Consider the following 16,500-nt stretch of genomic DNA (forward strand, 5'->3'; position numbering starts at 1 on the left):
AGCATATCAAGAAAAATTTCTTTGAGTTGTTTATTTCAATTGGAATAATTCTTGCCTCAGGAATGTGGATGTTCGTTGGTGTGGACATAAAACATTGTAGGGCCAGCCTTAATGATTTGAGGGCCATGATTGACCCAAAGTCCTATCTCGACATTGTCCAAGCACATGGTAAATTGAGAGTCTAACCACTTAGTGACCTATGGGTTCCTGAGGGTTTATTATTAGTTTATTAGTTAAGATTATGTCATAGACATTTCAGTTTTATCAAGAGAATTCTGTGAATGTCCGCTACACCAGAGAGCTCCAATGAAAACAAGTATTACTACTGAGCCTTTCTAAAGGTTACAGCTGACATGCTTGACCTTCCCATCACAAGTCGTGGCAATTATTTCTCTAAGGGTCAATTTTATTTCAAATTTGAACTTTATTTCAATTGCCCCATACATCGAAGCACATTCATGAAATTTGACCCCTGGATTTAACCCATCTGAAGCATTTAGGAGCAGTGGGGAGTAACTTGGGGTTCAGGGTTTTGCTCAAGGACGCTTGGACATGCTGATAGGAGGAGCCAGCGCTCAACAACAGTCGCAAAATGTTTGTTTGAACACTTCATCTGTGAACATGGTATTCCATAAATTATGCACACAGTTCAAGAACGTCAATTTCAGTCTGGCCTAGTACAACACCTGTGTCAACTGCTGTGCAACCAGAATAAATGAACCAGAAGGTATCATCATCAGTGTGACGGTATCATGAAGAGATGCTACAGAACACTCATTCCTCAGTTAGCCAAGTCACTTTATCAACAGCCTAGTGAGTGGGATGACTGCCTTAACCAAGTTGCTTTAGCTTGCAACACTAGCCCTCACTCTTCAACAGGGTTCACTCCATCCTACCTCACACATGGTCATGAAGCCAGGATGCCTGCCTGTTACCTAGAAACACACCATCTTCATCTACTCCAGGTTCTCCTGCTGTCGATGTTGAACAGTTGACCGAGAATCATCAGTCAGTCTTTGGTTCTTCTGCATGGGACAGGGACTATGCCCACAAACAACAGAAACAACTGTATGACAAAAGTGTCAACCACACTCCCTATGGTTCTGGAGACCTCGTATGGTTAAATGACCCCACTACATCAAAACAAAAACCGGCTCCTCTCTGTGAAGGCCCCTTTGAAATATTGGAGTGACTCGGATCTGATGTGGATTCTCCTGGAGTGCCATACAAGATTCATTACCTCTTGGATCAGTCCCAGATTGTCCATTACAATCATCTCAGATCTTACAATACTCCTGTGCCGGATCATGGACATAAGTCCCCTGTTTGTGATTCAACTTTGCAGCCCCAGCTACCTCGATTAACTGCATTGTCAGGTGATTTGCCCTTTAAACCTGCTAAGTCTGCAGCAAGGAAGACCTACAACAAACCTGGCTTCAGCAGTTTCCCCTCATTGGCCCCTCAGATCTCTCAGCCCTCTCTCCCCACCCACCTCCACCACTATATACTCATCATCGACTGCTTCTCCATCGGGCCAAGAGATAGTTAGCCAGTCCGACACTGTCCCTTCTAAGACTCCTGGTCAAGGCTCTGGTTCTTCACTGCACCCCAGCAGACGTTGACTTTGACTACCCAATTACTTTATGGATTATGTCCTGAAATGACACTGTTGCTTTGTTGTTATTTGCAGTTGTTTCTCCTTAAATGTGAAACTAGGACATTTCTTGTGTGAGAAGTGAGGTTAATTCATTTGATTTGAGTTAATGGTGAGTTATGTTACATCAAAGTAAGATTTTACATAAACATATGGTTTATGAAATATGATCCATTGTCACAGATTGAACTACCAAAAGTAGACAAGTAGTTAAAATTATTCTCACCTTGACCAACAACAACATTAAAGTACCACTTACATATTAATACATTGTTAATAATGATCCAATAATAACAGTATAACAGTATGTTTTATTAGTGTATAATCACCTGCAACTAAGAATTGTTGTATTTTCATTTTAAAATTAGCTTATAACGGCTTATGGAGTCTGCCATGTTGCACATCCATGTTTCTGAATTAGCCCAGAACAGACAAACCAAACACTGGCCTTAAAAAGTGCCTTCCATGTTTTTGCGCTACCTGAAGGCCACTGTAGTTCTCCAACATGTGTGTGAAATTGCAGTACCGTGAGCCGCAGAGTGCAAAACCGTGGTACCGCCAGCCACTTTGTGACTTCCGTTTGCAACTAAAGTAATGTTATTATGGTAAGAATAGCCTCTGAGTGAGGCAAACGAGGGTAACACGGTTTTGCACTCGGCTCACGTTACCGCAGTCTTGGAAATGGAGTGAGCGGAGGTGTATTCAGCTAGTACAATCTGCAAGCACACCTCTAGAGGCCTCCAAATCATACACACTTTGCCTGTAGATTTTGATGATGTATTGTATTTGCCTACTTTTGGCAAGGCAATATTGCCACCTGTTATCCTTGATTTATCAGGAGGATCCTCCACTTAAATAAAGACTGCACAATTTTTGAGAGAAGAAATACATAATCTGCTTCTTAAAATTTAAAGTTGAAAATCTATTAAACCCTTTGCTCAATTCCAGACACTCAGAGTCTTTTCTGCCACAGCCTTACATGGTCTGGTTTAATGCTGGCTAATGTGTGCTAATGTTACCAAACTTCAGATAGATGCTGATGAGTAACAGACATTAATGAGTATGTTTGCTGACTTTGACCCTTCTATATATGTGCTACTGTTATGCTACATTTCAGCATATAACAGATCATAATTTCACTGCTGTTATTAAAAAAGTAAAACAAGAATTAGCAGGTGGCATGTTATTTTTCTGCTTGTGGTCATGTTCCACTGGCTCTCAGCTTCATGCTGTTTTTAAAGCAACTGACACCAGAGATTTTTTAAATTGAGGGGAAATGCAATGTTATGCTGTAATTGGAACTTGTAGCCTTAAAGGCAGCTGTTTAGCAAATATTACACATTCTTTAAGTTAAGTTATTTAGAATAGACTGAACTTATCATAAAGCAACCTTTTTGATGAAGGTCTCTGGAGAAAAAAAGGAGAACTTCAGGAGAAAATAATTGAAGTGAAGAGGAATTGATTGGTTAAAAATGGTTTGAGTCAGAATATCATTTGGACTACTTGCATAGAGCGTATAAGTATGTGACTCAGCGTTATATCGCAGAAATACTACTTTTCAAGAGGATTTTTTATAACACAATTGACTTCAGCTTGGTTAATATTTTCCCAACACCTGATTTTAAAGTGAACTTATTAAACCAATAACAGTTGGAGAGGTTTGTGTTGGCAGTTCTCCCTCCATAAAGGGAGCTGTATTTAACATTCTCAACATTAATACAGCAGCAAACAAGTGTTTTCTATGTAAAGATATAGTGGAGCAAATAATGGTGCTCCCCCTCTTTGAATTATATATTATATTATAAGCTTCTCCTTGTTTTGTTGACAAAGTCAGGCCAGCCGCGTGTGCTTTTAGTGCATGCTAGTGCATGTGAGCTGGTCTTATACAGCGATAACAGCTGATACCGCTAAAGCAATTATTGATTCTAGATTGCTGCAAGAACTCTGACTGGTAAGCTTGGATTGCTTGTGTTTTCTTCCATTAATCTCCATTGTGGATAATGAAGACAACATCTAGCAAGCTGAAGGAAGGCAATGTTCTTTTCAATAAGACAATCAAAGCCTTTTTCACTACAAATATCACGGTCTATTGTTGCAAGTAAGCTGAAGCCCACTTTTAGTATGGCAACACTTCTAGGATCTAGTGGTTTGTCTCAGTGTCCTCTGAACCTTTGAATGTTTAGTTAGGTGCAAGACCAACTGCCAACTAAACCAAATCGGAGACGTCCTGTGAATTGTGCACTAGCAAAATAAATATTTGGTGACAAATAAAGCTTGAAGCCACAAAGAACTTTGAAAAGGTTTTCGTGACCTAAATTGTCAATAAATACTTTAATGTCAAACTGACAATCACCCCAGTGCTGATTTGACAGGACATTTAATTCCCTTTCTCTCCCATACAACTGACCTTGTGAAGTTGCAAAAAGGCTTATCAAATCATACCCCTGAATAATATATATAAAAAAATGACATAATACACCCCTGAAGCTTTTAAGTGGCTATTGAAAAGATGGGAAGTTGTAATTGGTGATGATTTGACCTCAAAGGAGGAGTTGTAAAACATCAAACCTAGTAAGCATATACAACATAGGTTGTACACTTGGGGACTATCCAGGTAAAACTGCTGTTGGCAGCATGGCAAAGTGCAGGTCCCTCCATTAATGTGGGCTCCTCAACACCCTTCCACCCTCCTCCTCCACAAGGTTGCTGAATAAACTACAGCAACCGCATCAACCGTATCAACTGAATAAACCACAGAAACCACATCAACCTACATCACCACAGGCACCTTCATTTCCCAGCAAAACAACTTTCTTTCCAGAGTTGTGAGGTGGCAGAGAGCCAGAAAGTCCAATGTGGAGGTTCTGATATCTCTGCTGCTGCATGTGAAGTGATTAGCAGCTGCTTTGATGTTGATATGTTTAACTTTGATAAATATTTGCTGAATTGAATTCCACTGTGATTATTACGGTTATGGTCTAATTTAGTGTTTTAGCCATTGTCATGTAATTTTGGACAGAAATTCAAGAACCTCAGAAGAGGAATTCTAATTACTTTGGTGTTCTTTTGACTTTTTCTTTAGCGACATCATCGGGTCAAAATTGTATTTTGGCCAATTCCTGCAAAACTGTCTTGCCCATAAGATTAAGCTGGTGCTAATTACCAAATATTAACATGCTTACCTTATTATGAGCATCTTAGCATGCTGATGCCAGCATTTAGCTTAGCTGTACCCTAAGTGAAACCTCAAATAGTCCTCTGAATAGCTGTGCACCTGCTGTCTTGTTACATTTTCTTTGGTCCGTAATATTGAATCATTCAGCTTGTCAATACATGTTTTTGTGCCACCAGTGACCTTCCATTGCACCAAGGATGCCCAGTTCATTGTTGCAGTGGCCAGAGATGCCACTTTGCCCAACACTGGCCTCGAGTCAATCTTACTGTTGGGACACTGTCAAGGCTGAACATGTGGACTCTAATTCAGACTTTGTCATCTATAACGTTCCTGTTACCTCCTGTGGCTCTGTTGTTATGGTATGACTATAATTTTCTCTTTTCAACAAATAAAAAAAACTCTCCTGAACATTGTGTCAGGTTGAATAGGGCTAAGCTTATTATTTGCACATATGTGGACAGAATAGATTTTTTTTAATGCACATTTAATTTTATTCCAGCATAAGAAAATGTATGTGCTGGTTAAAAAAAATCTTTTCCCATCACACACTCAGAACTGACACAAATATAATTCCATAAATCAGTAGGCTACCACACAGTGAGGTATGCAGATAATAAACAATAAAGAATGGTGGTATTGATATCAGTAACCTATCATTGGGTCTAATGTGAGGTTGGTTAACAATTCATTCAGTAGGAATAAATCAACTTAGCTGCAAGTATTTACAAAACATTACATTATCATGATTATTTTATTTCCCTATGACATTGTACAATTTCCAGTTATTATAACTAGATAATAAAAGACCTTCACCTTTTTCATCTGTAACCTCACAAGTTATGTAATACTGTATGTATGTATTATGTAATAAATCTATAAAGTCTTCCGGGATTTAATGATATATTTGGCTCCCATTAAGCTTCAGAGCATTTTGTCTTGCAGTGGATTAAAAGCTCCTCTGTTTAGGAAACTGAAACATGGTTATGTTTAAAAAAACGTGTTCATAATGACACAGCTGCAAGGTATACACATGAACAGACCTATTGAGCTGAGGCGCATATTATTGTGCACTAGCAAAATAAACATTTGGTGACAAATAACTCTTGAGGTCACAAAGACCTTTAAAAAAAAAAAAGGTTTTTGTGACCTAAAGGTATGACTTGCCAACAAATACTTTAATGTCATTCAACCCAGTGACCTGATCTAATAGGACACATGTGTCTGATCTTGTGAAGTTGCCAAAAGGCTTTTCAAATTATCCCACTAAATAATATAAAAAACATGACATAATACGCCCCTGAAGCTTTTAAGTGGCTAATGAAAAGATAGGAAGCTGTAATTGGTGGTTATTCAGCCTCAGAGGAGGAGTTTTTAAAACATTAAGCCTAGTCACATATAAATGTGGCAGCATTTATAACATAAGTTGTACACATGGGGACTGTCCAGGTCAAACTGCTGTTGAACCATGGTAAAACGCTGGAGTGTCACCTCTTTAGTGGTATTAGCACTGCTAGGGTGCTTAGTCCATCTACACCCTTCACTTGCGGACTATAAGGGCGGTCCTGATCAGTCACATTATCCATGGCAGTCTTGGCAACAGGGTCCGCCACCAAATGCACAGGGTCCTCCACCAAATGGACAGGGTCCTCCACCAAATGCACAGGGTCCTCCATGGCCTACTTGGCAACAGGGTCCTCCACCAAATGGACAGGGTCCTCCACCAAATGCACAGGGTCCTCCACCAAATGCACAGAGCTATCCATCATGGCATCATTGGCCAAAGCCAAAGCCACATCACCATCACCATCACAGCCATCAAGTCTGGTGGAAGTTTCAACATGCACATGATCAGGTGCCGCAGGACTCTAAAATCCCACAGAAACCGTCCAAACAAACACCGCTTCCTGTCCAGAGTTGTGACATCGCATTAAACGTGAGAATCCCATGTGGAGGTTCTGGTATCTCTGCTGATGGATGCGGAGCCATAAACTGCTGCTTTGATGGTCAGCAGTGCTACTTTGGAAAGGCAGGTGAGTTTTTGAAAAGAATGTCATGCAATGGACCGTAATGGAGGATGCAAAAAAGGTGTTCTAAATATTTAACCTGTCAATGCCTGTCTTTGTGCCACCAGTGACCGTTCAGTGCACCAAGGACGGCCAGTTCATTGTTGTAGTGGCGAAAGATGCCACTGTGCCCAACATTAACCTCGAGTCAATCTCATTAATGGGACAAGGTCCTGGCTGTACGTATGTGGACTCTAATTCAGCCTTTGCCATCTTTAACTTTCCTGTTACCTCCTGTGGCTCTGTTGTTATGGTAAGACTTTTGATTTTCTCAACTTTTCAACCAGTTAAGAAAACTTTAAATAAGGCCTATGCATATTTTTACCCTACAATGCCATTTTCTTTTACCTTTTGTAGGAGGAGAATGGTGTTATAATCTATGAGAACAGAATGTCCTCCTCATATGAAATGGGAGTCGGGCCTCTTGGAATCATTACCAGGGACAGTCACTTTGAGTAGGTGATCCTTTTTTAAAGTAATTTTGTAATATCTAAATAACAGATCTGACCAAGCAACATAATGCCAGTTTTCTCTTTTCAGATTGCTCTTCCAGGCTAGGTACATCGGCACCTCTGTTGAAACTGTGGTTGTAGAAGTAATGCCATTACTACATCCTCCTCTACCAGTTGCTGCTCTGGGACCCATCAGAGTATACATGAAGTTGGCTAATGGACAATGCAGTATAAAGGGTTGTAATGAAGGTAAGTGGATGTCTGTCTGGCACAGCGCTGCTGTGTTTGTAGATGGCTGTCATACTAACTGGTCACTGCTCTCACAGTGGATGCGGCCTATACCTCGTTCTACACTCTGGCTGACCTTCCTCTGAACAAAGTACTGAGGGACCCTGTGTACGTGGAGATTCAACTCTATGAAAAGACAGATCCCAACCTTGTCCTGAGTCTTGGTCGCTGCTGGGCAACATCAGGCCCCGAAGCTCACAGTCTGCCCCAGTGGGACATTCTGATAGACGGGTAACTAAAACACCAATTTAACACTGTCCTGTTTATGACAACATGTTCAATCATTTTTGTCAGCGTTTACACTTCTGCTCATCAGGATTAGTGATAGAGAAATGAATGCTATGAAAACAATGACTTCCTTTTTAAATTTAATTACAGAGGAGTTGCCTTGATGTCATTTTCTTTTCATCCAGGTGTCCATACAGGGATGACCGCTACTTGTCCTCACTGGTTCCAGTCGGTCCCTCCTCTGGTCTGGAATTCCCCAGTCACTACAGACGTTTCTTTTTCAAAATGTTTACCTTTTTGGACCCCAATTCAAAGCAAGCCCTGAGGGAACAGGTAATGATTTAATTTATTGATGATAAACTGCTGCAACAAAATATTTTTGTATTGCTCTGCTTACATGGTTTTACTTGTTCAGGTGTTCATTCACTGCAGTACAACTGTGTCCGCTGCTTCAGCGGGCTACTCCTATGAACCAGTGTGCTTCACAAAAAGTAAGAGAGATGTCACGGCTGTGGACCAGAGAAAGACTGAGCCGAAGGTTGTGGTTTCTGTAGGACCAATCAACATGGGTGCCTCTGAGGAATAAACAGCAGTGTCGAATTCAAGAATTTGGCTGAGACCAGTAAAAGATTTGAAAAGCTTTGCATATGACATGCTGTATATTGTAATGAATGCAAAAAGACTGCAAAAGTGTCCCACAGGAAAAATGAAATTGATCCCCAAAGATATTGTAGACACATTTGTATTAAAAGATATTGGCTTTGATGTGCTGTAAATACTTTTTTTTATATCATAATTCCACTGGCAGTAATATTTCACTTCCTCTAAAACAAAACAAAATACAACAAATGATTCTATAGATAGATAGATAGATAGATAGATAGATAGATAGATAGATAGATAGATAGATAGATAGATAGATAGATAACTTTATTTTTGTGTCATACACATACTGTGCCCAACCCCCATGGGTTCATAAGACACCAAAAGTACAACTGCAGTGGACACACATTTGATTAAGTTTCATTCAATTAGAAAATGACAGGTTACTTCACTGCTCGATCTTATACAAAACGTTCTGCCTTCTCTCCCAGGCCTGGCAAATAAAATCTGCTTCAGAAAAGATTCCTTTCCTGAAACGCAACTCAAGTTTTTCATTGTCATCCAGCCAATGGAAATTAACATAAACTGAAGTAATTTTGCTTAAGAGTGCATCACTCATGTCCTCGTAGATAGGACAGTAAAACAAAAAGTGCACCTCATTCTCAATTTCCCCGAGCTCACCCAGCAAACACATTCTGTCCTCCTCTGGAGTGGAATTAAACCTGCTGGTGTCTAGGGCTAACGGTCCTGTTCCTGAGCGTAACTGTACATATGGATATTTGTCTTTTGTTTAAGTTATACTTCACATAAAGATCTGCACTGTAGTTATTCTTTATGAGACAATACGTTTGTAACTTTTGTTTACACCATATATCAACAGACCATTTTTCTCTATGCATGAAAATCTGTTTGGTCCTAATCCCCTTAATATCAATGACATATTGTTCATGTTAAACAGAGATTTCAAACCCTTAGCCTAGGGATGACCATGAAAAATGTCCCAATGAAATAAATTTTTAGTCTCTGATCAGACATCTTCACAAAATCAAATGGAGGTTCCCAACCCATATCCCACTAATGGCCAAAACATAAGTAGATTTGTGAACTCCCAAGAAGGATCTAATAGCTCTGTGATGCACAGTGTTACAACTTGTGCTGTCACGGAAACCACAAACACCACAAACACAGTCAGACACAGGACATACACATGAATTATAGAGTTGTGTATAAGTACGGAATCTCAGATTACCACATGGTTTAATTTTATTCAGTTCAGATCCCAGTGCTCTTCCTGCTGACTGAGCTAGAACATTGACAGCTTTTTTAAATAACATGTGCTCGTCGAGAGTAATGCCAAGATATGTATACTGTTCAAAGTATGATAGAACTGTTGAACCAGTTAAAAACAACAAAGCCAAAATGGAGAACATTATTAACTAACCACATTATTATGTAGGTTTCTTCTATCCTAGTCCAATTTTCTGATTTTCTGTCGCACTCCTGAACATTGTGTCAGGTTGAATAGGGCTAAGCTTATTATTTGCACATATGTGGACAGAATAGATTTTTTTTAATGCACATTTAATTTTATTCCAGCATAAGAAAATGTATGTGCTGGTTAAAAAAAATCTTTTCCCATCACACACTCAGAACTGACACAAATATAATTCCATAAATCAGTAGGCTACCACACAGTGAGGTATGCAGATAATAAACAATAAAGAATGGTGGTATTGATATCAGTAACCTATCATTGGGTCTAATGTGAGGTTGGTTAACAATTCATTCAGTAGGAATAAATCAACTTAGCTGCAAGTATTTACAAAACATTACATTATCATGATTATTTTATTTCCCTATGACATTGTACAATTTCCAGTTATTATAACTAGATAATAAAAGACCTTCACCTTTTTCATCTGTAACCTCACAAGTTATGTAATACTGTATGTATGTATTATGTAATAAATCTATAAAGTCTTCCGGGATTTAATGATATATTTGGCTCCCATTAAGCTTCAGAGCATTTTGTCTTGCAGTGGATTAAAAGCTCCTCTGTTTAGGAAACTGAAACATGGTTATGTTTAAAAAAACGTGTTCATAATGACACAGCTGCAAGGTATACACATGAACAGACCTATTGAGCTGAGGCGCATATTATGGCAAACTTTGTTACAGATCCAGAGAAAAGATCAATATGTTTGTCATTGTGCACTAGCAAAATAAACATTTGGTGACAAATAACCCTTGAGGCCACAAAGACCTTTAAAAAAAAAGGTTTTTGTGACCCAAAGGTATGACTTGCCAACAAATACTTTAATGTCATTCAACCCAGTGACCTGATCTAATAGGACACATGTGTCTGATCTTGTGAAGTTGCCAAAAGGCTTATCAAATCATCCCACTAAATAATATAAAAAACATGACATAATACGCCCCTGAAGCTTTTAAGTGGCTAATGAAAAGATAGGAAGCTGTAATTGGTGGTTATTCAGCCTCAGAGGAGGAGTTTTTAAAACATTAAGCCTAGTCACATATAAATGTGGCAGCATTTATAACATAAGTTGTACACCTGGGGACTGTCCAGGTCAAACTGCTGTTGAACCATGGTAAAACGCTGGAGTGTCACCTCTTTAGTGGTATTAGCACTGCTAGGGTGCTTAGTCCATCTACACCCTTCACTTGCGGACTATAAGGGCGGTCCTGATCAGTCACATTATCCATGGCAGTCTTGGCAACAGGGTCCTCCACCAAATGCACAGAGCTATCCATCATGGCATCATTGGCCAAAGCCACATCACCATCACAGCCATCAAGTCTGGTGGAAGTTTCAACATGCACATGATCAGGTGCCGCAGGACTCTAAAATCCCACAGAATCCGTCCAAACAAACACCGCTTCCTGTCCAGAGTTGTGACATCGCATTAAACGTGAGAATCCCATGTGGAGGTTCTGGTATCTCTGCTGATGGATGCGGAGCCATAAACTGCTGCTTTGATGGTCAGCAGTGCTACTTTGGAAAGGCAGGTGAGTTTTTGAAAAGAATCAAAAAAGGTGTTCTAAATATTTAACCTGTCAATGCCTGTCTTTGTGCCACCAGTGACCGTTCAGTGCACCAAGGACGGCCAGTTCATTGTTGTAGTGGCGAAAGATGCCACTGTGCCCAACATTAACCTCGAGTCAATCTCATTAATGGGACAAGGTCCTGGCTGTACGTATGTGGACTCTAATTCAGCCTTTGCCATCTTTAACTTTCCTGTTACCTCCTGTGGCTCTGTTGTTATGGTAAGACTTTTGATTTTCTCAACTTTTCAACCAGTTAAGAAAACTTTAAATAAGGCCTATGCATATTTTTACCCTACAATGCCATTTTCTTTTACCTTTTGTAGGAGGAGAATGGTGTTATAATCTATGAGAACAGAATGTCCTCCTCATATGAAATGGGAGTCGGGCCTCTTGGAATCATTACCAGGGACAGTCACTTTGAGTAGGTGATCCTTTTTTAAAGTAATTTTGTAATATCTAAATAACAGATCTGACCAAGCAACATAATGCCAGTTTTCTCTTTTCAGATTGCTCTTCCAGGCTAGGTACATCGGCACCTCTGTTGAAACTGTGGTTGTAGAAGTAATGCCATTACTACATCCTCCTCTACCAGTTGCTGCTCTGGGACCCATCAGAGTACACCTGAAGTTGGCTAATGGACAATGCAGTATAAAGGGTTGTAATGAAGGTAAGTGGATGTCTGTCTGGCACAGCGCTGCTGTGTTTGTAGATGGCTGTCATACTAACTGGTCACTGCTCTCACAGTGGATGCGGCCTATACCTCGTTCTACACTCTGGCTGACCTTCCTCTGAACAAAGTACTGAGGGACCCTGTGTACGTGGAGGTTCAACTCTATGAAAAGACAGATCCCAACCTTGTCCTGAGTCTTGGTCGCTGCTGGGCAACATCAGGCCCCGAAGCTCACAGTCTGCCCCAGTGGGACATTCTGATAGACGGGTAACTAAAACACCAATTTAACACTGTCCTGTTTATGACAACATGTTCAATCATTTTTGTCAGCGTTTACACTTCTGCTCATCAGGATTAGTGATAGAGAAATGAATGCTATGAAAACAATGACTTCCTTTTTAAATTTAATTACAGAGGAGTTGCCTTGATGTCATTTTCTTTTCATCCAGGTGTCCATACAGGGATGACCGCTACTTGTCCTCACTGGTTCCAGTCGGTCCCTCCTCTGGTCTGGAATTCCCCAGTCACTACAGACGTTTCTTTTTCAAAATGTTTACCTTTTTGGACCCCAATTCAAAGCAAGCCCTGAGGGAACAGGTAATGATTTAATTTATTGATGATAAACTGCTGCAACAAAATATTTTTGTATTGCTCTGCTTACATGGTTTTACTTGTTCAGGTGTTCATTCACTGCAGTACAACTGTGTCCGCTGCTTCAGCGGGCTACTCCTATGAACCAGTGTGCTTCACAAAAAGTAAGAGAGATGTCACGGCTGTGGACCAGAGAAAGACTGAGCCGAAGGTTGTGGTTTCTGTAGGACCAATCAACATGGGTGCCTCTGAGGAATAAACAGCAGTGTCGAATTCAAGAATTTGGCTGAGACCAGTAAAAGATTTGAAAAGCTTTGCATATGACATGCTGTATATTGTAATGAATGCAAAAAGACTGCAAAAGTGTCCCACAGGAAAAATGAAATTGATCCCCAAAGATATTGTAGACACATTTGTATTAAAAGATATTGGCTTTGATGTGCTGTAAATACTTTTTTTTATATCATAATTCCACTGGCAGTAATATTTCACTTCCTCTAAAACAAAACAAAATACAACAAATGATTCTATAGATAGATAGATAGATAGATAGATAGATAGATAGATAGATAGATAGATAGATAGATAGATAGATAGATAACTTTATTTTTGTGTCATACACATACTGTGCCCAACCCCCATGGGTTCATAAGACACCAAAAGTACAACTGCAGTGGACACACATTTGATTAAGTTTCATTCAATTAGAAAATGACAGGTTACTTCACTGCTCGATCTTATACAAAACGTTCTGCCTTCTCTCCCAGGCCTGGCAAATAAAATCTGCTTCAGAAAAGATTCCTTTCCTGAAACGCAACTCAAGTTTTTCATTGTCATCCAGCCAATGGAAATTAACATAAACTGAAGTAATTTTGCTTAAGAGTGCATCACTCATGTCCTTGTAGATAGGACAGTAAAACAAAAAGTGCACCTCATTCTCAATTTCCCCGAGCTCACCCAGCAAACACATTCTGTCCTCCTCTGGAGTGGAATTAAACCTGCTGGTCTCTAGGGCTAACGGTCCTGTTCCTGAGCGTAACTGTACATATGGATATTTGTCTTTTGTTTAAGTTATACTTCACATAAAGATCTGCACTGTAGTTATTCTTTATGAGACAATACGTTTGTAACTTTTGTTTACACCATATATCAACAGACCATTTTTCTCTATGCATGAAAATCTGTTTGGTCCTAATCCCCTTAATATCAATGACATATTGTTCATGTTAAACAGAGATTTCAAACCCTTAGCCTAGGGATGACCATGAAAAATGTCCCAATGAAATATATTTTTAGTCTCTGATCAGACATCTTCACAAAATCAAATGGAGGTTCCCAACCCATATCCCACTAATGGCCAAAACATAAGTAGATTTGTGAACTCCCAAGAAGGATCTAATAGCTCTGTGATGCACAGTGTTACAACTTGTGCTGTCACGGAAACCACAAACACCACAAACACAGTCAGACACAGGACATACACATGAATTATAGAGTTGTGTATAAGTACGGAATCTCAGATTACCACATGGTTTAATTTTATTCAGTTCAGATCCCAGTGCTCTTCCTGCTGACTGAGCTAGAACACTGACAGCTTTTTTAAATAACATGTGCTCGTCGAGAGTAATGCCAAGATATGTATACTGTTCAAAGTATGATAGAACTGTTGAACCAGTTCAAAACAACTGAAATTTTCTCTAATGATTTTTGTCTTAAATGTACTATTCGTGTTTTGTCTTGATTTACCACTAGCCTCCATTTCCAGCACCACTCCACAACAAAGTTCAGAATAATCTGCAGATCTTTTTCCTGTTGAGCAAGTAAAATGACATCATCCGCATATAACAATATGGCCACCATCTGATCATCAACTTTAACCCCAAAATTAGAAGCTTTAATTTGAGCTAAATCATTAATATAAATAGAAAATAATGTTGGAGACAAAACAATCTCCTTACTTCACACCAAATTGTTGGGAAAACCAACCAGTTGTGTATTCATTAACTTGAACATCGGCATCAGGTGCTTGATAAAGAGACTTAAAGGTAAAATAAAACTTCCTGTTGACACCAGAATCTATCCTATATTGAAGAAGTTCCCTATTAATCCAATCAAATGCCTTCTGGAAATCAATAAAACAAACAAATGTAGACCTATTCTCCGTAATATTAACACGTATTTTTGGAAGAGACTACATATCAATATAAATAAAAATAAAAATAATCAATAATACATAATAATAAATAATCAATACATAATCTGGCTTTTCTAAATCCATTTTGCTCGTCCACAAAAAAACCTGTCTTGTCAAGGTGGTTTACAAGTCTGCCATTTAAAAGTGAAGAATACAATGTATACACACAGCTAATGAGACTTATACCCCTATAACTGAGAGGCAGCTTGGGGTCGTTTTTTGAAGATTTAAGAATAGGATTAATAACAATACTGAAACAACTCATACAACACTGTCAACAGCCTCGGCGTCTGCAACCCTTTATTTGAAATATATTTAATTCTAGTAGCTTTTTTCAGTTTGCATTTATTTATTACCCTTTTTACCTCTTCAATAGAAAAATTTGCATTCAGAAACATACTAGATTTCTTTACATCAACTTTCATTTCAGATTCCATTACCTCTTTTAAACTTATTTCCTTTTAAAAGACATCATCAAATGAATTGTTGCAGCCAGAAAACAAATCTGCAAAGTCCTTTTCCAATTTTTGTAGTACAGCCCCTATGACAGAGCTAGTACATTCACCATTCTAACTCCATATTTCCTGAAACTTTCTGGATCCTAATCTATTAATCTCATTTCAAAATTTTGTACGCAATCAATATGCAATGAAAGCCTCTATTATACACCCGAGGGTCCCCCATTTGGACTCAGAGTACATAAAAACTTAGAGAGTTTTGTGTTAAAAGTAACTGGCAGAGAACCCACGAAGAACGAATATAATGATGTTATAGTTCTGCAGAAACCTCAGCGTCCTGGGAACAACATGAACTCGGTCACTTCTACATGAGACAAACACATCTCCCATCAGCCAAGCAAACAAATAACAAAATATCATAAATCATACTCGATATGACTGGAAAAGACCGGCGAAAACAGCTGCTACACTCCGTTAGCAACGTGCTACCTACGAATATGCAGCATGAAAAAGCATGTCCGCCTGACGGAGATTACGGACATATTTTCCATTTCTCTCTCCGGTAAACCATCGCAGAGATATTCAGCTTCGAACACAAAAAGTCACACAGCTTTCATCGAATATTGTACTCACTTTTGGTCGAATCTCAGCGAAAAAATGAAATATCTCCGTACTTCCACTGCTTGGTATGTCCAGCTGCATGTGCTCCGTGTGAATCCGTTCGATTCGTGTCTCTCCGACACTCCTCGGCTTCTTGGGAGGGTTGGAAGCTCAGCAAATTAGATTTCAGATCTGCCATCAGATGGGACGTTTTTGAGCTTTATTGGCTAATAGTGCTGTCAATCATCTAGCTTTCAATTCCAGACAATTCTATTGGCTCCTACGCTTCGAAGGATGTCTCAATGGTGAAAATCGGAGAAAGGGGGGCTGAGATACAGCCCTAAGCAGAGAGAGTGGGCTGAATTTGAAGCAGTATGTGACCTTAAACTAAACAACTAAAAAGGGCTTAGAAAGAGCTTAAAACACTCAAAAAAGGTCCAATCTTCTGTCTTTTGATT

The 16,500-nt window shown here is 39.3% G+C and overlaps 2 protein-coding genes across 2 annotated transcripts; both read left to right on the top strand.

Annotated features, from left to right (window-relative positions):
* Nucleotides 1-125: 125 nt before the first annotated feature.
* On the top strand, nucleotides 126-8,555 carry LOC137880823 (zona pellucida sperm-binding protein 4-like). Its single transcript, XM_068722357.1, has 11 exons — nucleotides 126-168; nucleotides 966-1,114; nucleotides 1,346-1,544; nucleotides 4,456-4,515; nucleotides 6,782-6,859; nucleotides 6,961-7,145; nucleotides 7,250-7,347; nucleotides 7,433-7,593; nucleotides 7,671-7,863; nucleotides 8,046-8,193; nucleotides 8,276-8,555. Exons 1-11 carry the CDS (start codon nucleotides 126-128, stop codon nucleotides 8,444-8,446), a joined length of 1,485 nt encoding a protein of 494 aa, XP_068578458.1. The 3' UTR covers nucleotides 8,447-8,555.
* Nucleotides 8,556-11,069: 2,514 nt separating this feature from the next.
* Nucleotides 11,070-13,158, top strand: LOC137880824 (zona pellucida sperm-binding protein 4-like). The gene is made up of 7 exons (XM_068722358.1): nucleotides 11,070-11,490; nucleotides 11,564-11,748; nucleotides 11,853-11,950; nucleotides 12,036-12,196; nucleotides 12,274-12,466; nucleotides 12,649-12,796; nucleotides 12,879-13,158. The coding sequence occupies exons 1-7, from the start codon at nucleotides 11,070-11,072 to the stop codon at nucleotides 13,047-13,049; spliced, it is 1,377 nt and encodes a 458-aa protein (XP_068578459.1). The 3' UTR covers nucleotides 13,050-13,158.
* Nucleotides 13,159-16,500: the final 3,342 nt, after the last annotated feature.

The sequence above is a fragment of the Cebidichthys violaceus genome, unplaced genomic scaffold (assembly GCF_023349555.1).
Source record: "Cebidichthys violaceus isolate CVI_PGR_0920_01 unplaced genomic scaffold, fCebVio1.0.p SCAF_3, whole genome shotgun sequence".
NCBI lineage: Eukaryota > Metazoa > Chordata > Actinopteri > Perciformes > Stichaeidae > Cebidichthys > Cebidichthys violaceus.